This window comes from Paramisgurnus dabryanus, chromosome 5, assembly GCF_030506205.2.
Source record: "Paramisgurnus dabryanus chromosome 5, PD_genome_1.1, whole genome shotgun sequence".
Lineage (NCBI taxonomy): Eukaryota > Metazoa > Chordata > Actinopteri > Cypriniformes > Cobitidae > Paramisgurnus > Paramisgurnus dabryanus.
This window is the reverse complement of record NC_133341.1, coordinates 45,483,522-45,506,590: the sequence shown is the minus strand read 5'-3', so window position 1 is coordinate 45,506,590 and position 23,069 is coordinate 45,483,522. Positions and strand designations below refer to the sequence as shown.

Sequence of the window (23,069 nt, the reverse complement as noted above, 5' to 3'; positions counted from 1 at the left end):
ACCAAAACACAACATATGCTGGTATGACCAGCATGGGATGCTGGTGCTAATGCTGGTTTAGCTGGTGCTAATGCTGGTAGTGATGCTGGTTTGATGCTGGTTTAGCTGGTGTTCACTAGCAAACCAGCACCAAAACACAACATATGCTGGTATGCTGTTTTTTTAGCAGGGACAGTAAACTTTGATTATATATTAAGCGAGTATCTGGCAAACGCGAGCGTCTCTTTTATCATAAACCCTTTAGACCCTTTTTTATAACTTCCGGTCTCTGTTTGTTTAATGGTCTGACTAGTGTTTAAACTGAACTCTGGAACAATTACCTCATGGAAAATTACAAATGTTTTAGGTTCCTAAAGATAAGGGGAGATGACCCTTATCATTGATCACCGCTATGTGAAGAGCATTTTGGCAGCCAATCTGTAATCAACCATGTTTTTATTTATGGTTACGTGTAGTAAAGATTTTTTTGGTGTATTGATTACTATAATCAAAACTATGCTATGGTTTAACTACAGTAACCATATATTTTCTTTTGTTTTTAAGTGTAGTAAAACCATGGTTACATTTCCTAAAGGACACATTATATACATTAATTTTAAACAGTAACATTAGCTCAATGTAGTTTTTGATACGCTTTAGCTCTGCTATATGAACTAAGGTAATCTATTTGTTGTGTATTTTGCTTGTTATCAGAAATAATCTACTCTAAAAGGTCACTGATGTTATTGATTCTTTGTAGAAGTTTACTGGAAGTTACGTTGGTTCCACAAAAGTCATTTGTTTATGTTGTTACTGCAGTTCTTACAGTATTTTTCAAGTTGTATTCTTCAAATACAATGGCATAATGTTGTAAAGATGCCTTCACACGACATCAACACCTCCGTGCAGCTGTGGTTGTACAGTAAATTATCATTGGTTGTATTCAAACTGAACAATATACTGTTCTACCGAATATCTAGCAGTAAGTGTATCGACATAAAAACAGTGTTTAAACTCATTGTTTACTTCATTAAATTTCTCTCCAGGGAAAAGTCAGTATGCATGGGTCAGAGGTTTTTTATAAATCACACATTTTGAATAGGAAGAAGTGTAAACCTCTTTCAGGGCATGTTTTGCATATGCAATGATTATAAATTAGGCCAAAGACTATTTTTACTACACCCTGATACACAACACCATAGAATTTAATAGGATGTATTTACTTTTTCACACAACTGTATGTTGGGTTAGGCTATTTTCAATTTGAACATATAGTCTATAGCAACTTATAAACTTGGACAATTTCAAAAGTCACTGTCATTTAGAAGTTGTCTTTATTCATAAAATAAAAGCAATAGGATGGGGAAAAATAATTCAAAAAATTAGAAAGAAAACTAGATAGGGTAAAAGTTTGTTAACAAACTTTATGTTGGCTATATAAGAGACCAGAACCAGGAAATAAATATAAAATCCACGGAACCATCTGTTTTACTAATTAGGTTTCTTAAACATATTAGTTTTTGTTTATATTACTTTTTATATTATTTTTAAGTAATGTGTTAAATGTCTACTTTGTTCATAGACAGACTGGCAGACAGACAGACAGACTGACCCAGGTCTGAAATCAGAGATGATAAAGATCCCAGAAGAGACACCAAATATATTACATTTGGATATATTTAAACATATCAGAACATATAGCAGAAAATAGATAAATGATTAAGGAAATCAATTACGTGTAAAAAAAAATTATAATATGTAAAGAATAATTCATAAAAATAAATAATATGAATAAAGACATCATCATAAACATTGACCATTTTGGATTTAATGTTAAAAAATTTTACTGTCTCTTTAAATCTGTCTGAAACGATTTTGTAATAAAAAAAACCACACACACTTGTTCCAGTATTGACCACAGGGGGCGCACTCTGATACACAGTTTATACACACACACAATATTGTTTCTGTGAAACCGACCCCATGAGAACCTAAGGGAATTTTCAGGGAAACACTGCCAGACATGTTAAAGTGGCCATTTCTATTCATTTCAATGGGTGTGCCGGTGGGGACCTTGAATCAGGTCCCCACCGTTCAGGAGGTCCCCACGGGTTTGGTGTGCAAACAGGTCCAAGTCCACATCGGGATATAAAAACAAGTACACACACACACACACACACACACACACACACACACACACACACACACACACACACACACACACACACACACACACACACACACACACACACACACACACACACACACACACACACACACACACACACACACACACACACACACACATACTTGCTTTTACTACTGGGTGGGGACACATGACATAATGCTGCCTGGTGGGAACCACCCTTTCTGAGGGGTCTACAGACAAGGTAGAAACTGGTCCACACTACATTTACAGTCGTTATAACAGCCATCACTTGTAAATTTGAGCCTGACCCCCAGAAGGCTGACCTGACATTTAACAAACTGCTGGGGACCCAGTCAGGTAGAATTCCCTCCAGGGGACCTATGATGTAATGTTTTGATATGCAAATGAATGACGTCACTGTGTGTGTTAAAAAGGTTAACAATGGGGACCTCACCTCAAGCTTCTTAAATCAGTATCCTGATACAGGTCAACAGGTGCTCCCTGCTAACACTGTAACATTTGCTGAGTTATGCAGCTGTTTGCCAGTAACTTGCTGTAGATTTAAAAGATTGTTATTTACTGGCAACAGTTTTTTCAAAGATAAATTAACATTAAACATTTCTTTAGATTTTGGTGCTTTGAATGCTTTGCATGATGCTGTTATTTTGTGGTTTTATTCTGTAAAGATGTTAATGTTTATTTATCTTTGAAAAAATTGTTTTACAGATACAAATAAGGTGCTTCTTTTTCATGAGTCCAACATCTAGCCATGTAAGAAAACACAACAAAGTGTCAAGTACCAAAAGCCGTCCATGTTAAATCTACATTTCAAGTATTTAAGTATATTATACACAATTGTCCCATATTTTTTCTTTGTGAAGTTGGAAACCCTAGCTACCACTTATCACAAATGTATTGCAAATAGATTAAATTTCAAATAAAATAAATTGCATTCAAATAAATTGTCATTTGGAAAAAAAGTACTTCTTTTATTTATCACACTTAGATATCTCATCGTACGAATACAAGTGCAAACACAGATGTCTCACTGTACGAATACAAGTGCAAACACAGATATCTCATCGTACGAATACAAGTGCAAACAAAGATCTCATTGCACAAATATAAGTGCAAACACAGAACTAATTGTACTTATACAAGTACAAAAACTTCTCTTAGAAAACACATTGTACAAATAAAAGTGCAAAAAAAAATTATTCGTACAATGAGATTTCTACATTTTTGGACTTTTATTTGTACGATGAGTTTTCTAAGAAAAGTTCTTGTACTTGTATTCGTACGATGAGATTTTGAAGTACAAAAACTTCTCTTAGAAAACTGCAAAAACTTAGAAATCTCATCGTACGAATACAAGTGCAAACATAGATCTCATCGTATGAATATAAGTCCAAACACAGATATCTCATCATACGAATAAGTGTGCAAAATCTTCTCTTAGAAATCTCATCGTACGAATACAAGTACAAAAACTTCTCTTAGAAAACTCAACGTACGAATAACAGTGCAAACACAGATATCTCATCGTACAAATAAGTGTGCAAAAACTTCTCTTAGAAATCTCATCGTACGAATACAAGTCCAAACACAGATATCTCATCGTACGAATAAGTGTGCAAAAACTTCTTAGAAAACTCATCGTACAAATAAAAGTGCAAAAATGTAGAAATCTCATCATACGAATACAAGTACAAAAACTTCTCTTAGAAAACTCAACGTACGAATAAAAGTGCAATCACAGATATCTCATCGTACGAATGCAAGTGCAAACACAGATCTCATCGCACGAATATAAGTGCAAACACAGAACTAATTGTACGAATGCAAGTACAAAAACTTTTCTTTATACGTTGAGTTTTTTAAGAAAAGTTCTTGTACTTGTATTCGTACGATGAGATTTCGAAGTACAAAAACTTCTCTTAGAAAACTGCAAAAACTTAGAAATCTCATCGTACGAATACAAGTGCAAACATAGATCTCATCGTATGAATATAAGTCCAAACACAGATATCTCATCGTACGAATAAGTGTGCAAAAACTTCTCTTAGAAATCTCATCATACGAATACAAGTACAAAAACTTTTCTGAGAAAACTCAACGTACGAATAAAAGTGCAAACACAGATATCTCATCATACGAATAAGTGTGCAAAAACTTCTCTTAGAAATCTCATCGTACGAATACAAGTACAAAAACTTTTCTTAGAAAACTCAACGTACGAATAAAAGTGCAAACACAGATATCTCATCGTACGAATAAGTGTGCAAAAACTTCTCTTAGAAAACTCATCGTACAAATAAAAGTGCAAAAATGTAGAAATCTCATCGTACGAATACAAGTACAAAAACTTCTCTTAGAAAACTCAACGTACGAATAAAAGTGCAATCACAGATATCTCATCGTACGAATGCAAGTGCAAACACAGATCTCATCGCACGAATATAAGTGCAAACACAGAACTAATTGTACGAATGCAAGTACAAAAACTTTTCTTAGAACTTAAAAGTGCTTGATTTCCCTGAAAAAAAAAGGAATAATCTGACCTGAGACATTACATTTTCTTTCTTTTCTCACACTCTCTCCTGAATGCTGTTATTCGGTTCTTGACATAAAACTTCACTGATTTCCAGGTTCTGTTTTTAAGCAATTCCGGCGCTGACCTGATGCAGTCTTCACACTGTCTTATCCCTGGTAACCTGCCAGATGTGATGCAGTCTAAAAGTTTGTTTTCAACTGCCTTCACCTCCTCTTCTGTCCACTTTCTTTTGGGGCATTTTGACAAACCTAAAAATAAAAATAATTTTACATCAACTTTCAAGAAAGATAATAATTTTACCTCAACTTATAAGAAAGACAATCTTTTGCTTTACTTTAAAAAAACTGAATGTAGAGTACAGTACAGGGGTAATGTACACTAGGACATCGGCAGTCAATACCAAGTAGGGGAGTACCAGACGTTACTATTGAGCAAGGCTTTGAACCGGTTCACAGAACGAAAACGAAAACCAGAAACTTTTAATGTATTGCAAGGAACAGAAACGAAACCAGAAACTTTAAAAATATATATGTTCCGGAACAGAAACGTTTATTGAAAATAGTGGTAACCGGTTAATAACGTAATTTTTTCCGTTCTTTGACAAGATTTCTGTGTAATGACTTGTGGAAGTTCACTTCCGGTCGTTGCCGACTCAGAGAATTGAGAAGCTTGCCACCAGCAAGTACAGTGTTTCTCTCTCGTTGTGTTCAGCGCCTCAGCAGCACACGCTCCTCCCCTGTTGCATGCAGCCCGCCTCTCTCACATAACAGTGAAAAGTATTTTAACTCCGCGTTCCTCCCGCGTGTACTTTCTTTTTTGCATAAACTTCAACGTTCACAGATATTACTGACAGAGAAGATGGCTGATCGAGTTCATCATGAGTGACTTAACAAAAGGTTAGCATTACCACACATACCCATTCTGGTGTGAGTCTGTGTCCAAGATCTCTTCCTACCTATGATGCATATGCACGTGTTCTGTAGTAACAGCAACCGTGTATTCTCTCATATTTCTGTATTTGCATACAATAAAACTACCAATCGTATTTAAAATAAAAAAGCGCTCAAAACGCAACAACACCGATGAGAAGAGCAACATCAGTACAGCCTCAATGTAAATGTATGATGATTTTGCGCGTTTTTAGCAGCAGTTAAAGAGCTGATTTGATTAAACAAGTAGTTACTGGGTCGTGGGACGTTACTAGGTTGTGTTAAGTCACTATTTCATAGACAACAGAACAAATAATCTGTAAAAATAGCATCCAGTTGTGTTAAATGCAATATAATGTGACAGATCACATGGTAAAACACGACGCAATGACGCCACATATATGCTAATCGGCGTGTGACGTCATCACCACCACAGTCTCTAAAAATCCTGTGGGAAACACTAAAGTAGCATAATCAAGCCCAAGTCTCTAATGCTCAATCATAAGAGGTAAATATTGTAGGCTACCAAGTCTCTCAAGATGTTTGTTTTAAAACTAATTAGTGGTGTAACGGATCCATTCCATACAGATCACGACCCACAGTTCAGCTTGCATGTGATTCGCGGATTAATACACAAATTTAAATAGGGTGAAAGTTGATGATTTGCCTATGCCCTTCAAAGATCAGATCTCTTGATGTATAAACTTGAGAGGGAGTTGCTCTACTGTATCTCATACTGTAGTCCAGTGTTTCCCAATCCTGGTCCTCGAGGCACAGAAAGTTTTAGATGTCTCCTTATTTAAAACACCTGATTCAACTTATCAACCTCCTTAAAAAATGGTAAACATGTCTCCCTAACGAGCTGATGAGTTAAATCAGGTATGTTAAATAAGGAAACATCTAAAACTTTCTGGCAGGGGGGCCTCGAGGACCAGGATTGGGAACCACTGCGTGTAGTCCATTAAAATAAGTGGCGAATATAGCACTGAAAAACAACTTAATTTTCACTTCATGTGGAGCGACTGTTTATGCTCCATCTTCTTCCCAAAGCGACATTTGGCATTCGTCCTCCATCTATGTGTGTGTGCGTGTTTAAGTGCACTCAACGAATGTAGGCATGTCAGAATTACAGTTATGCCGCTTACATAATGTAGCCTTTTTTAATGTTTGATGACAAGATAGAGACTTAAGGAAAATTATGTAGACTAATAATTTAAATTAAATGTCCTTAATGATCAGCCTACTTATTTAGTCCCACAGCTGACATGGAACGTTATTAACCGGTTCGGGAACTTAATTTTTTTGTTCTAACCGGTTCAGGAACGCCAACTTTAGGGTTGAACCGAAAACCGGAAACGTTAAAATACTGTTTGTGTTCGGAACTAACCAATTGGGAAAAAATTCTGGTTCAAAGCCCTGCTATTGAGGCCTATGAGATTAAATTTTTAGTTCTCATTTGTGTGGATAACCAATCACAACAGACTGGGCCATCTTCATTTACAGAGTCCTTTGAAAAATATTGAACAATGTGGTGATATACAATGCATGAGAAAAGTGTTTTTTGACTTTGGATGCATGTAAACCTCTAAAACAAAATTAGGAGCCTTTCAAATACAATAATAGGGGCATTAACTTTAATTAGGCAAGTCAGCAATTAGCAGTGCAGTGCAGTCCTGACTGTTTACCTGAGTTTGAAGTCGTCGCTCTCTCCTTTGCCGACTTGCGGGCAAATGAATTTTCTTCTGAAAGAGAAAACAAACACTTTAAAATTAAGCCGTACTGTAACCAAAAGCTTCAATAATGATGATTTCAGGCAAGTTCATTTCCAGAGCACAGGTTTGACTTTACCTGTAGATGTTGAAGGGGACTGACATTGCTTCTCTTGCTGTGGCATTTCCCTCAAAGACTTGGTGCCAACTGAAGATTCCGCTGAAGGACACAAAAAAGATTTTGACTATTGTAAAAAGTAAACAATTAAATACAGGTTGTACTAGCCAAGACCATTTAGGGATGGACAATTTGACCTAAAATCAAAACCTCGGTTAATTTAACATTGACATAGATTACGATTAATTAACTATTATTTTGCCTCATAGTTCACTGAGAAGGTTTGAACTGTAAATATGCTCAGATAGTAAAGGTGGGATACATTTTTCTATTGAAGGGGAATATTTTTTATTTGAAAAGAATTTTGAGAAAAGAACAAAGTATTAGTTGTTAAGGTTATTTATTGAATTTATTGAAGATTATTGTGTTATATTATTCATATAATTTTTTTATTGCTTATTTGTTGCACTGTTTTATACAGTTATATTCTAAAACTAAAATAACCTTTCAGTTTACAGTGTTAGATTTGTGGCTTGTTTTCTCTCAGGAAAAATAAATAATATTAATGTCTTTCAGATAATAAAAATACTGTAATAAAAGTTCACTGTATGTATTTGTTCATGTTTTATACAGGAATAAGTCTAAAGCACACCATAAATTAATTATATCAATTCATACAGGGCTAGTAGTACGTATAGCTGTATATTATACTGATATGCACACCTAGGTATCGGATCAGTACTCTGTATCGGTCGATGCCCTGAGCCCACATATCTGGAAGAGAAAAATAGTATCGGAACATCCCTAAAGTAAAATCTAACAATGGCCTACTAAGAAAGACCAAAGCAAGGGCACTGTCGTAGTCAAGCAGAGAGATAACCATGGGAAGTTCCAATGGCTGTGGCCTGAGTTGGCTGGTATATTGACGTGGTCAGAGAAGGACAACTGGTCAGTCAGTCATGACACCCAGGTTTCTTGCAACAGATTTGAATTCAGGTCACCATTCTGAGAGAGGAATTCATAGACCTGTTTGAAAACCAATCTTTTGATAGCCTCAGATAATGGGAAATGGGAATAGTGAAACTAGATGATATTTCTCAACTTCAGCAGGACTAAGGGAAAGGGACTGGGTTTTTTCCGAGCAGGGGAGTTACCAAAGCCAGTTTGAACACGGTAGGAAATGTTCCAAAAGCTATTGAAATATAGAAGTGTGATTGCTGATACAATGATAAATGTTATGGCTTAGGTGATGGGTAGTAAGAATGGGGTCCAGCAGACAAGCAGTAGTATGGCCAAGTCAATGAGCGAATGATCAAAGTGATACACAGTTGATGGGGAAGAAAAGTTGTCCCAGAGTAGCTTTAAGAACTGCTTACTAATGGGTGCCACTTTTTTCAGTCAAGAAAGAAGCAAACAGATCAACTGAGAGGTCAGTGGTTTTGGTACATCATTGTAGAAAGCCATTTTTTCAGCACTAATGCTGGATGAGAAGCAAGGTAGGAGTGAAGGGTTTAAGTTTTCTGACATGTTCTCTCTGCAGCTCCAAGATCAGTATGCAACTTTAAGATTATATTATTCATTCATGGGTGAGGTTGGTTTGAGGGAGCAGGTTTGGTGGAGAGAGGACACAGCCTGTCCAGACATAAGCTTAGTGTAGGGCAGAGAGATTGTGTGGCATCATTAACCTTTAGTGAGGAAAATGTTCAATAGGTAGAGTGGAGGTGACCAGTGAAAAGTGGGTGGAAGGCAGGTTGCAGTAGAAAAACCAGTAGTGAAGGAACAGAGGACTGTTCCAGGAGGCACACAATGAACTGAATGAAACCATGTTCAGAGGCGTAACCATCAGTGACCATTAGGCATTCTAGGGGCACAGCTTGAGTGAGAATGAGATCAAGTTCCTTACCTGCTTTGTAACGGCTGCAAACCTGTTTTAGGTCAAATGAGCATATCAGGGACAGCCACAGAGATTTTTATAATACAAGAGCAAAATCTAAATCTTTATTCTTAAACCCAACCAAAGCAAACACATAATAGGTTACTTGTTAATGCAGGAATTTACATAAAATCACAGAGGACCATACCTATAGATGTTGAAGAGGACCGACGTCGTTTTTTTGGCTGTGGCATCTCACCCTCACTTTCTTCATCCTCAGTTTCAGAAACATCAGTTTCAGAAACATCAGTCTCTACATTCACTTTCTCTGCAAAAAATTATACAAAAACATTTGTTTTAATGCACCGTATAAAGTTGCACAAAAGAGATGTTACTGAACAATACAGAAATTTTGCTCTTGTACATATGTGTTATTACCATTAGGATCAAGGTTAATTTCATCAAGGTTTTTCCCCTTGAATTCTGATACCCTTCCCTGTTCAAGGGCCATCAGCACCTTGCTGATCTTTGCTAGTTGTAACGTCCCTTCAGGCAGTCGGTAAAAGTTTCTATGAACTCTTATATCATGTCCCATAAAATCTGCCAATTGGTCCATATCAGTATCTCTCAGATTAAGCACTGTAGAAAGTGTTGCAATGTGTTTCCGCAGCTTTGTGGTTTTTAGAGTCTTTGGACGTTCAGCTCCACACTGGTAGGCAACCTTCCTGATGCAATCCGTGCCTTTGTAGTATGATGTCTCAGTCATGGGTTTTGCGAAAAAAAAAAGATTTTCATCATGTACACCACATGCTTGACGATTCTTTACAAGTAGCTCCATGGAGTCCAGCATACTTGGGGTCAGGAGTATTGGCACCTTTCTGTCTCGCTTGCCTCTAATTTCAACACGTTGGAAATGCTGACAGAGCTTCTGCTCAACTTTAGATAAAGCAACCGCGACATCAGAATGCAAAACAGATGTGTTTCGGAGAAGATATGAATTCAACTTCATTTTCGAAACTTCTCCTGCTCTCCTGCGATTAAACACCATTACATCACACAGAGTCACTTGAGCAAGATTTGACCAGTTCTTTTGACTTTTCTCAAGTTTTAGCTTTTCTTGGTACAGTTTAGTTTGCTTGCTGAGATGGATGTGCATTTTCTTAACATCCTCAGTAAAAGGAAGAAGCTCTGGAGTGTTCCATTTTGCTTCATTAAGTGTCTTCAAGGCTGAGGCTGACACCAATTCATTCCATTTTGTGGTATACATTTTCTTAAACATTTTTACCTTTTGGACAATGTTTTCATCTCCTGCAATCATTGCTTCACATTCTGCAATATCTGCCATTTTTTTTAGGTTGTGCCCCAGTTTTAACGCCAAAGACGGAATTGCAAAGACCTCATCTTCTTCTCGGTATCCCGCTGTATCTTTAACGGCCTTAATAACATCATAGAAGTTTTGGGGTATGAAAAAGTCTTTAATACTCTGCAGTTTTCCAACTTTTCTAGCAGATACCAACAGCCTTCCAGCCTCACGCATTTTAGTTCTGATGTATTCATGCTTGGTTTTGTCGTTCCCCATTTTGTTGCACAAGTGTTCTCCAAACTTGATGATGCATGCATCACTTTTAACCACGTGCGTTACTTCATCTTGCTTCATGTCACTGATCAGTTTCCATAATTTTTTTGTTACTCCTTCAGGAACAGGCTCTGCATAAGCACAGAGTGCTTGAACTCTGGATCTACCTGGTTTTGTGACCTGGCACTTCTTGGCCAGGTTACACCTTGACATATGCCTCCAAAGTGCTTTTCGCCTGAACAGCCCTTGGCAGTTCAAACAGTGCAAGTAGTCCTTAAAATTCACGTTTTTAGCAGTGGATTGTTGACGTGGCACCAACACTCCTTTGCCAGCTTTTAGAACATTTGTGTTGTGTACACGGTTCCCTTTATTCCTCAAAAGATCCAAATTAATCTTCCTTTCTTTAGACCCCTTTGGATAAGAAAGAGCTTTTGCTACATCGACCTCATTTTTATGAACTTGGGCCAAGTGTCTTGCCATTTTGCAGAATGGTTTGTAACAATAAAAGCAATAATGCTTTTTGTTGTACATTCTTTGGCCATATGCAGTCTTTTTCAGTTTCATTACAGAAACCTCACTACTGCAGTCATTATCTGAATGAGTCATTGTCTCCTTAACTTCAAGTGGGGAACATTCCTTGTCTGCATTCATGGAAGATGAGGAAGAATCAACATTGTCACCTAATGACACATTGGTAGATGAGGGACTGGACAAAGGCTGTGGAATGCTGTCTTCAGATTCTTCAGAACTGCTCTCCGATTCAGGCACATACTCGTCTTCACTGTTGTCAATGCTGCTAATTGAGTCATCTGAAGTGGAACTGATCCCTAATGATTTCTTGGTAAGCTGTAAATAAATAACATAGTTTAAGTTTAAAATAATTAAACTGGATCTCTGTATGTAGAGTCCATTGTGAGTTCAGAGTTTATTTATATAATTCAAATAAAAGCAGACTATAAAATTTACAATAAAACAGTTTGTACCTTCATTTTTTTTACAAACCTAGGGCCCCATACAATGCAGTGCTAGTGTTTTTTGCTGGTTTCAGACAAAGTTATCATTTTCACGTCCAGCGCCACAGTGTTTAAATAGAACAATAGAAATCTCTTGCGCTCATGGTTGTGCTGGTCTGAAAACGAGGTGTGTTCAGGCACATTGTTGGTGCATTGTTATTTTGATAAAACTAAAATAGGCTACACCATTGACCAACTAAAACCTGGTCTAAAGTCAATGGCTCAATATTGACTTTGTTATTTAAGGAGTGGGTTAGTAATATTCATAAACGAGACGAAAACGCGGATTTTCTTTTCCTGTGTCGCACGGCGGCACTTTGGTAACACTTAGCTTAGCTCAGTTCATTCAATGGTACCAAACAGAGATGAAGTAAGAAATGACCAAACACATCAACGTTTTCCCTATTTAAAACGAGTAGTTATACAACCTTCGAGTGCTTCGACTTGGCGCAGTAAAACTCTCCCTCTCCTTATGAAAGGGAGAAGAGGAGCAAATTTTTCAGGCGTGACTTTTTACTGCGCCAAGTCGATGTACTCCCAAAAAGGCTATTCCGCCATACGTTATAGTTATCCTTTTTAACCCGCTTAAAAAAGCACAAGGTTTTGTTGTTAAACAAAACTTCTTAAATAGGAAAAACGTTGATGTGTTTGGTCATTTCTAACTTCATCTCTGTTTGGTACCAATGAATGGAATGAACTGGGCTAAGCTAAATGCTATCAAAGTGTCACCGCGCGCAACAGCAATTAAGTGCATGCACTAAGATGATAGAGGGATGTATCAACTCTTCTTAGTTAAGGTAATAACATAGTTTAATATGACAAAAAGATGGAGTATCCCTTTAATGATAAATATGTGTGTGAAACCTAGAAATGCAATTATGCCAAAGCCACAAGTCTAAAGTTGTTATGTTTCATGTTTGAGGTCATTCTTGCAAGTGTTTTCGGAAGAATAGTGCCTTTTCTAAGTGCCAGTCAGCCCAAACATAGAAGTCTTTTGTTTACATGCATACACGTTCGTTCTTATTATTTATCCTTATGTAAGCATATAAAATGCAGTTTCCACACCAGGAAATAAAATGTCACACAAAGATCTTTGGATTCGTTATCTAATTGGCTATGGGTTCTGTCTATCAATATTTTCCATGAAGTCATTGGAGGAACAAGCAAGTCAGATGACATCACAATATTTGACAGCGCTGTTTGGATATTATGTATTATACTCCCACCTACTTTGTAAAACAAAGTTTGAACGCAGGTTTAAACGCGAGTGTAAGCTTATATACAGTGTTACGATGTAAACAGTCCTCAGATTGGATATTATATTCTATTACAAGACGTTCATGCGAAATCTGATGTAAACAATAGACAATAAACCTATATTTCACAAATTATACGCATTTGTGGACAAAAATGGTAATTGGATGTAGTCTATAAGATGGTTTTAAAGAGTTATTCACACATCTGAAACAGACTGGATTCAATTTGCGATCGTTATACCAACACAAAGGTAAGAAGTCCCGTTTATATTGTGCATGTTGTCATCTGGACTTCTGACACAAAATACTACATTTATGATGCTAGAGCATCTGTATCTCAAAACAGAGACCATACACTGATGCTAAACCCGTAGACCTTTTAAACGATGTATAGTAATGTTAATATTATTAATGTTTGTAGACAGTAGGCTATATAGATATTTTTAGCAGCATTAAAAAAAACTGACATCATCCCGCCCCCGAGCTAGTGCGCGTCGAGAGGTTAAGGGAATGGGAGATGAGACTCTCATTGGTTTATTGAACATTACGCCCAAAACACACCCATTACTCATTAAGGGAATAGGAACAATCCTTTTAGACTGTGTGCCAGGCGTATAACCATTTTTTCCCATTGTTAAACTAGCAAAAGTGGATTCCGACACGCCTTAAGTGCACTTGTGCCATGCCCTTTAGACCATGTGTTTAGATAGTTAAAATAGAGCCCTATAGTTATAAACACGAGGCTCGTCTGGAAGGAAAATGGGAAGGAGTTCCTCTTTAACATTGCGCACAAGCAGATCAGTTTACTCACTAGAAAAGCATTTACGAACACTTGAAGGCGTATGGTGGGCGGAGCTAAAGAGTTATGAGTATGCGCAGCATTTGGAAACTAATCTTACACTGTGACGTCGATGGAAACAAACTTAAAAACTATTTTTTAAATAACCATGGCTTACAGTCAGATGCAGCCTTACATATTTGATCCAGAATCGGATACCGATTCAGTAATTGATCAACAGCAGCAACAATGGCAGCAGGACGTCTCTATCTAATCGTTGTTTGTTTATCCGCTATTTTAAGCAACGTAAATCTCGATGTGTTTGCATCCACTGTTGTCTCAACAAAGGGAAAACTAAATAATGTTTTCTTCTCCTTACATCCAAAGACACACTTCTTTTGTCGAACTATCTTGATAAAACAAAGTTGTTGCGTGCTGTGCAGTGATACCGGTGACTTCTACTTGACTGACCAATACTACTGCACATTACATAATAAATGTGTTACATTTATTATTTGTTGAGGAATTATATATAAAAATGTATTAGACTTTTTGACTAATCAATAGTTGCAGCTCTGAATACAACAGATACTGTAGACTAAATGTAGACTTAAGATAAAATGATCAGCACACACGAGTGTGGGAAACTTACGAATACACTGTCAGTCCTCTTTAGGTCTGGGACATCACAGGCTCCTGGTGATACAGAAGAACTGGGCAACTCTAGGATTTCTGTATCTGCATCACTGTCTGTGTCCTGAACAAAGAGATAAATATAATCAAATGTATTTTTATCCAGCAATGTTCCATCTCTGACTAAGTTTTCACCTAGCAAATCCTGGATAAGAGCAGTGTAGAAATTAACAACACCAACGTAACAAAGCTAATGTTTAAAATTTAGCACATATCAAGCAATGTTTTTATATATATATATATATATATATATATATATATATATATATATATATATATATATATATATATATATATATATATATATATATATATATATATATATATATATTAAACTTAAAGTGATTGAGCTTACTGAATCGCATGCTACTGTCAAAGGGACTTTTCACACCTAGTCACTTCATGAGTTTTCTCTAGGGATGCTCCGATCAGGATTTTTGTCTCCTAAAAGTACTGAAAATATGAGCAACGGGTTGTAAAAATGCTCGCGCTACGTAAAAAATGTCTTTAATTGCAGCCGCATTCAGGATCCTTTTGATGACAAAAGTAAACAGAAAGATCGGTTTATGAGATCGGCAGATTTAGCGAGCACCGATCGAGTCATTTAATGCCATTATTGGCCGATACCGATCGGCGGCCGATCGATCGGAGCATCCCTAGTTTTCTCTGATCGGATAGCTATCTGATTTGTTAAAACTCTTCCATTTACATTTGGCCTCATAAATGTGTCTTGGCAAAATGGATAACAAGCTGATCTTCTACTAAAAAACGCAAAAACACTATTTATTACTCCTAATAAATAGATTGCGCTTTACAGAGCAGCAAAAGTTTTAATTCTTGGTTTAATATCGAGTTTGTTTAAAATGTAGAAACCTAAAGGCAACTGTTCAGATGTAAGAGCCACAAAAGCTGATATTAGTCACGTAAGAATATTTATACAGTATATGTAAAATGACTACAAAGAAAAATAAAATCCTGCACAAATAAATACACGTGGATGAGACAAAATCCACTCGGGCCTCAAAATCCTCTCCCAAATGTATCTCCTACAAATGAATGCAACATTATCATCTACATGATCCTCAAGGACATGACATCTTAAAGCCAATTTATACTTTTGCGTCGGGGTTACGCCGTAGGGTACGCCAGACGCTAGGCACGTAAGCAACGCCGTCATGAGCATTTATACTTCTGCGTTTGTGTTGCTCTGCAGTTACACCGCCGAAATGCGTAGGAGGAAACACAATGCATTCACGCCGACCAATCACAGATCTTGCGGTCCGCGTCGTTTCGACGTGTAGTTACATTTTTGAGGAGGTGCACGTCAGGTTCTGCGAAAACTACGGCGACAGGGTTCGCGTCTATGCGTATGTTACGGCGTACCTATAACGCGCACCTAACGCAAAAGTATAAATTGGCCTTTAGACATACACAGTCTTTGCACCGAAGTACATGAAATTGGCTATACAAGTCATTGCTATTTAATGTTTTAATTTTGAGGTTGACTTTTTTGTACTAAATATATAAAATATATTAAAATGACTTGCACTGGCAATTTCATTGTAAATTAAAAACAACAAAAAATTAAAAATTAAGTACATTAATTGGGCACAGTTTTATGTACACTGAGTAAACTAACAAGATATACAAACTCCCCTACTGCTAAATTGGGGAAGGAGACCACAAGAAACTCTTGAGTACAAGTTACTTCTTCTGAAACAGGCTTACCCCGCTGTCTCTGGTTTAACAAACCTCCCGTTTTGAAACGGAAAACTCAAAGAGTTTCCCTCATTTCAGGGTTAACATACTTAGTTTTCACCACCTTTCTGAAACGGGCTCCCAGTCTTTTTATGATTGGATAGCTATCCAACCAGAGAAAACGCATGAATTGACCAGATGTTAATATCCTCATAAAGCCAAACCAAATTGATGTGTGTTTTATGGTACATGTCGGCTATGTTGTCTCTGGCGACATTATGACAAATACTCACCGCAGATTTCTTTGTAGACAGTGACTTTTTGCCAAACGGCTTGGTAACATCTGAAGGTATTGAACTGTCCATATTTCCCTTTGAATCCAGCTGATCAGATTGACAGAAAGTGTCATAAATTATTGCCTTTTTAAACACACCTATTACCTTTGTATTTTTAAAACACACAAATTTACCAAGGATCGTTTTCTACACATCAATTTTAAGTCAAGTATGTCCTGCTGGAGGGGAGATGGGACCTGGTCATCTGGGTCCTGGTGAGGCATGATGGTGCCAACACTTGATGTTTCCATTGCCTGAAATAAGTTCATTTAATTTATAACTGCAGTCAAAAAAATTTTTTTCTTTCACTTTACTTTGCAGCCTCACTTGCTTTAAAAAGTGAATAGGGCATGCAATATGTGATTTTATATGAATATTAAAAGTGCCCATATTATGAAAAACTCACTTTTTCTGGGTTTTGGGGTGTTATTTTGTGTCTCTGGTGCTTCCACACACATACAAACTTGGAAAAAAATCCATCCATGCTGTTTTGAGTGAGATACAGGTTTCTGAATGTCCTCTGCCTTGAGTCTCAGATTGCACAAGTTCAAACTCAGCTCCGAAGTGACGTAACTAGCCGTTTCGTCAAATTCCGTTTACTAATAGTGCTTTGCCAAACTAAAAGTGTTTTGCCAAACTAAGCGTGACTGGGCCTTACTGACCTGGCTTTTCTGACAGGGCTAACGTACCCCCAAGTCTCTTCTTTACGGTCCGGACCTCCCGCTAGCTTCTAGCAATTAGCACGCGGTCCTCAAGCAGTATATATCCCCCGCCGGGTCTAAATTTCTGTCATTTGCAAAAATAATGCGTTTGAAAATGTTTTTTAATGGGAATATGTTAGCATTGTCCAGGGAAAACGAGTGTATTGTTGAGACTGATACATCATAATTTACTCTGGAATCATTATGTGTCATGAGTTTCTTCTCCTGTAATGTACTTTTTAGTGATACTTTTTTGCTTGATTTGTCTGTTGGCAACATAAACCGTTAATATTAATATATAAAAATAATAACACAGTATTGTACTGCTCACAATATCACTGAGCACGCACACATGACCTTAGTAGTGGGGTGTGATCAAAGGAGCAGCAGCTCATAAATATGTAATGACCACCTCAAAACGGCACAATCTGAACTGCCCTGAAACAGAGGCTACTAGAGATGGGTAACAATCTTTTCCTACAAGCTATTACAAGCAAACAACTTTTGAAACATGCTTTATGGAACTCATACACCTATATAACTTGTGGAAAAGCAGTCATAATATGGGCACTTTAATTTTCTGTCTTGGCAAATATGTAGGTTTTGTACATATGTTCACATAATCATAAAAACTAAATGTTTTACATAAACAAAACATGCAACGATTAAGGCTACTTCAATTTGCATGCATGAAAAAAAAATCACCTTTTCTCTAGCTGATTGTCTCCTGGCACATTCACCATGATGCTTTCTCAGTCTTGTGATGCGACGTTCAAACCTGCTGATCCTTTTGTTGACTTTATTTGGGCTGTTTAAAATAAAATCAACATCTTTACACATGTACAGTTATGTACAATACAGTTACATCTACAAAACTCTTGTTTACATGTATGCACAGACCAACCGTGACCAACCATAAACATAACATTTTTGCCACTAAACTGCACTGCATGCATCACAATGTTATTATTATTATTTTCTACTTTGGCACATAACTGCTGGCTATTATTTTCAGCAGGGATATCAAAACAAAGGTGAGAAGTCCTGTTATTTAGCATGTTGTTATCCGCAATTCTGTCTCAAAATACTGTATTTATGATCCTATAACATCTGAATATCTCAACAGAGACCATTTACTGAAGCGAAACACTTGGACATTTTAAACAATGTATTTTTGCTAATATTATAAACGTTTGTAACGTAGTCTATATGGTAAACAGTGTAAAAACGGTGACGCAGACGAATTAACATTAGTCCACATCAAGAAGTTTTTAACTAAAATAACCATCTCTAGTTTAAAGTTTTCAATTATGAACAATAGACTCACACAACACTTGAAATATTTATGATTATTTTCCATGCGCTATGACATAATAGGCTTGTTCGACTTCCTACGGTGCCGCTAGAACTGACAGGCGGATGACCTTAAAGTGCCACGAGAGCGAGACGAAATTACACTTCGTATGATTTCTCAAATCGTTCTCGCGGTACTTTGACGTCATCCGGCTGTCGGTTCTTGCAGCGCCGCATGAAGTCGAACAAGCCTAATGTTGACAATCAGAACACACGTGACGTTCGGTTATTGATTTAAAACAAGCATATTATTAAGAGTTAACATAAATCAATTTCATATTTATGTGAAGACGATTTACATTCGTTAAACTATCATTCTATCTATCATGAGCACGCTTGCCAACACGCTTGCTAATTGCTAATTACCTAAAGCTTTAATTTAATCTGTTTAATTGATCTACCTCATCATATTACTACTATAAAATTTACCATGGTTTCGATAACATTTCTTACCTTTTTTTGTCCATGATGCTCCCATCAAAAAGAAATATTCCGGGGAGATGTTTCGTCTTTCCAAGTTCTGATCAAAATTAAACTAAAATGGAGGTCGCACCTGCGTGACTGCATGAGAGTGAATGGGGGAGGGGTGCTGTTGTCATCCCCTATTGGCTATCGCAGGGGGTGGGGTGGTTGTGATGGGGACTTGATATGTCAGGTGAACACACAGTTCAGGAAATTTCCATTAGGCTTATAAGCCCTTCTGATATTATCAGAGGTTTTGAAAAAAAAAAATGAAATATTGACTTATTTTTTAGATTTAATTACATTTTGCATCTTTATAAATCAAAATTAAAAATGAACAGATTAATGTAAAAAAGTCAATTTAAAGTTATCTTTTGTCTAATTGTTTCTCCCACACATTACTCTCAAACCATGATAATACTTTATTTTAAAACTGAAATGGGCATAGAGTGCTGCAGGGATGATGTATTTTTGCAGGCTATTTGAATGTGAACTAATCTTAAAATAAAGAAAATGCTTAATGCATCAAGACCATGATATTGAAAGACTAATCTGTAACATTATTAATAAAGCAGCCTTCTATATTGACAAACAGATCAGGCCTAATATGATGCATTGTGCTTAACACACTTAATGTGCCTTAATGCATTAAGACTGGCATTTAAAGATTCAGTATAGTCTAGCCTACACCTTGTTAATAAAGCATACTATACAGACATGCCTATGCAGGCATTTAAGCCTACATTAAGCCATGTAAAGCGTTTTAGAATGAAAACCAGATGGATAACAACACTTGACATATCACACCATGTCATTATTTATTTAACAAAAATAAACCAAGGGAAAAAAGACATGAGACAAGTTATGACACTGTTAAAAGATGAATTAAGAGTCTGACAGTAGTATTCAGGCTCTGCTAATCAAATGCCTGTGATTAAGGATTGCCAGGGGAAATCCTCTACTGGAAAAAAACTTGACAGCATGGCTAACGTTTGCAAAGCTGCATGTGAACAAACACCTCACAACAAATGCAACACATGCTTGTTCACCCTGCTGAAAAAAACAGAATCAAACCAGCATGGACCAGCATGGGAATTATGCTGGTCTATGCTGGTTTAGCTGGTGGTCACCAGCATACCAGCACCAAAACACAACATATGCTGGTATGCTAATGCTGGTTTAGCTGGTGCTAATGCTGGTTTAGCTGGTGCTAATGCTGGTGCTGGTTGGATGCTGGTTTAGCTGGTGTTCACTAGCAAACCAGCACCAAAACACAACATATGCTGGTCTTGCTGGTATGCTGTTTTTGTCAGCAGGGCAATAAACCCTTTTCCAGCTCACGTGATCAAATAGCCTGCGCGTGCATTTTGACGACGAAAGTGGTATTGTTCCCCATTGGTTCTAACGTGTTAGCAACTCAGAAAGTTTATCAAAATGGTTTCCCAGCATCAAAATGTCTGGTTGTTGCGTTTGGTTGCACTAATATAATAACTAATATAGGCTACGTATATATGTATCTGGCCACTTTATATTTGGCCATCTGCTAACATCTTCTATCCACTCCACTATAGTATACGGATCAGGTAGCTGTGTTAAAAAAGTTGATAAGTCAATGTTTTAAAATAACTTTCTCTGTCTGTGTTGCTTCAGTGCTGATTCTTGCCATACTTCCGTTGCCAAAATGTGCGCGCATACGTTGCCACGTCATCATTGTGTACAAACAGTAAAAGGGTCTATAGGCACATGACCTGGGCACCTCACAGTGATTGAGTCGACCATGTGCTCTGCACATTTTGTATATCTCTTTTATTTGACAGACAGTTCAGTTCATGGAGATCTCTTCTAATTAGCTGATGATTTGAATCAGGTGTGTTTAATAAGGGAGACATAAAAAATGTGCAGAGCAGTGGGCTTCCAGGAATAACGTTAAGAACCACTGGTATGACCATTTTGCAAGATGTAAACAACACGGGGTCAGAAGCACTTTCTGTTTCAGTTTTTTAACACTACATAAACGTTGGGATAAAATACAACCAACAGAACATATAGAACTGAATTAAAAAAGTTAAAAATCATCTTTAAAATGTTTTTTATATGTGAAATAAAGAAAACAGTTACAAACTGAAACAGGAAGTGTTTCTGGACCAGTGTTGTTTACATCTTGGAAAATGGTCTATATTAAACCATCCTAGAGTCCAATGTGAGGACATCCATTTGACAGCTAAAGCTTAGCCACAACTGGGTCATGCAACAGGATAATGATACAAGCACAGAATCATATCTACAACAAAATGTCGGAAAAGAAAATAATAAAGTGGTTGCAACAGTCCAGTCATTGTCCAGACCTCATCCTGACTGAAATCATGTGCATAAACAAAAGCTCCACCAACCTCAATGAACTGGACATTGCAATGTTGTAAAGAAGAACCAAAACCTCCAAACAATGTGAGAGACTGATACAGTCATACAGAAAATTATTACTTAAAGGGATAGTTCAGCCAAAAATGAAAATTCTGTCATCATTTACTCACTCTCATGTTGTTATAAACCTGTATAAATGTGTTTGTTCTCATGAACACAAAGGAAGATTTTATGAGGAATGTTTGTAATCAAACTGTTTGTGAGCCTCGTTCATTTCTATAGTAGGACAAATAATACTATGGAAATGATTGGACTCACAAACAGTTTGATTACAAACATTCCTCATAATATCTTCCTTTGTGTTCATGAGAACAAACACATTTATACAGGTTTATAACAACATGAGAGTGATTAAATGATGACAGAATTTTCATTTTTGGCTGAACTATCTTTAAGCAGCTAAGAACGTTACCAGCATTAGCACCAGCTAAATCAGCACCAAACCAGCATTAGCATCAGCATTCCATGCTGGTCATACCAGCAAGACACAGCATATGTTGTGTTTTGGTACTAATTCCCATGCTGGTCCATGCTGGTTTGATCGTGGATTTTTCAGCAGGGTTTCCTTGCATATTCTTATTTATGTGACACCCAGTCGGGCCAGTGGTTCAGATTTTCTCTTGCCCTGCCAAAATTCTTACTGGCCCCAATAAAAAAATCTGTGTCACATATTTCAAAAGAATAATTCAAAAATAATTAATTGTATACATATACAACAGACACGTTCCAACGAAAAAAAGGCTCCCAACTTTTCTGCTTTACCTGTAAACTGACAGCAAATTGTGCAAAATATTGCATTGTTTCTTTTGTCGGGTTTTACCCAAGTAGATGTCTGCTTCAAAGATGTTAAATAATATACATTGATGAAAATATATTTTAGTGACTGAGGGTGAAGTACTGGTTCGATCGGGCAAGTGACAATACTTTTTACTGTCCCGAACGCCTCTCATGCTTGCCCCGGGCCACCGGGCAGTCCTTTATGTTGAGCCCTGCCTTGTTTAACAACATCAAAGACAAAAAACCAGTGGCTTCTCTTCCGAGGGGCGCAAATTCAAAATATGTGTTCAGAATGTGTTACATGTGTTGCTTGTCATTCCGAAATATGTGTTCGTTTTGTCATGTGAACCTATGTGCATCATACGTCTTGTCAAAATATGTCCCTTCTGCACATGCGTCGAGACGCTCACGTTCACACAATTCTCACAAGACACTAACTTAACCCCTGCTGAAAAAAACAGCATCAAACCAGCATGGACCAGCATGGGATTTATGCTGGTTTAGCTGGTGGTCACAGCATACCAGCACCAAAACACAACATATGCTGGTATGACCAGCATGGGATGCTGGTGCTAATGCTGGTTTAGCTGGTGCTAATGCTGGTAGTGATGCTGGTTTGATGCTGGTTTAGCTGGTGTTCACTAGCAAACCAGCACCAAAACACAACACATGCTGGTATGCTGGTTTTTTAGCAG

At 37.2% G+C, this 23,069-nt stretch overlaps 1 protein-coding gene across 2 annotated transcripts; it reads right to left on the bottom strand.

The window, feature by feature from the left end:
• Window positions 1-1,874: 1,874 nt before the first annotated feature.
• LOC135774358 (uncharacterized) lies at window positions 1,875-21,703 on the bottom strand. Of its 2 annotated transcripts, XM_065284402.1 has the most exons (10): window positions 19,168-21,703; window positions 18,067-18,169; window positions 16,795-16,914; window positions 16,619-16,708; window positions 14,587-14,691; window positions 9,750-11,733; window positions 9,520-9,639; window positions 7,460-7,540; window positions 7,297-7,353; window positions 1,875-4,930 (listed from the first exon to the last, which is right to left on the bottom strand). In XM_065284402.1, the coding sequence occupies exons 1-10, from the start codon at window positions 19,179-19,181 to the stop codon at window positions 4,698-4,700; spliced, it is 2,907 nt and encodes a 968-aa protein (XP_065140474.1). In that variant the 5' UTR covers window positions 19,182-21,703; the 3' UTR covers window positions 1,875-4,697. The 2 variants fall into 2 exon arrangements, with proteins under 2 accessions (XP_065140474.1, XP_073670870.1); XM_073814769.1 differs by lacking the exon at window positions 19,168-21,703 and having other exon boundaries at window positions 18,067-18,718.
• Between the last annotated feature and the right edge of the window lie 1,366 nt (window positions 21,704-23,069).

Coding starts and splice junctions, on each gene's coding strand:
- LOC135774358 (XM_073814769.1), bottom strand. CDS start 18,201: ATGTGTAAAGATGTTGATTTTATTTTAAACAGCCCAAATAAAGTCAAC. Junction 14,692..16,618: donor TGTCTACAAAGAAATCTGCG/GTGAGTATTTGT, acceptor CTCTTTGTTCAG/GACACAGACAGTGATGCAGA. Junction 7,541..9,519: donor GTCCTCTTCAACATCTATAG/GTATGGTCCTCT, acceptor TGTGTCCTTCAG/CGGAATCTTCAGTTGGCACC.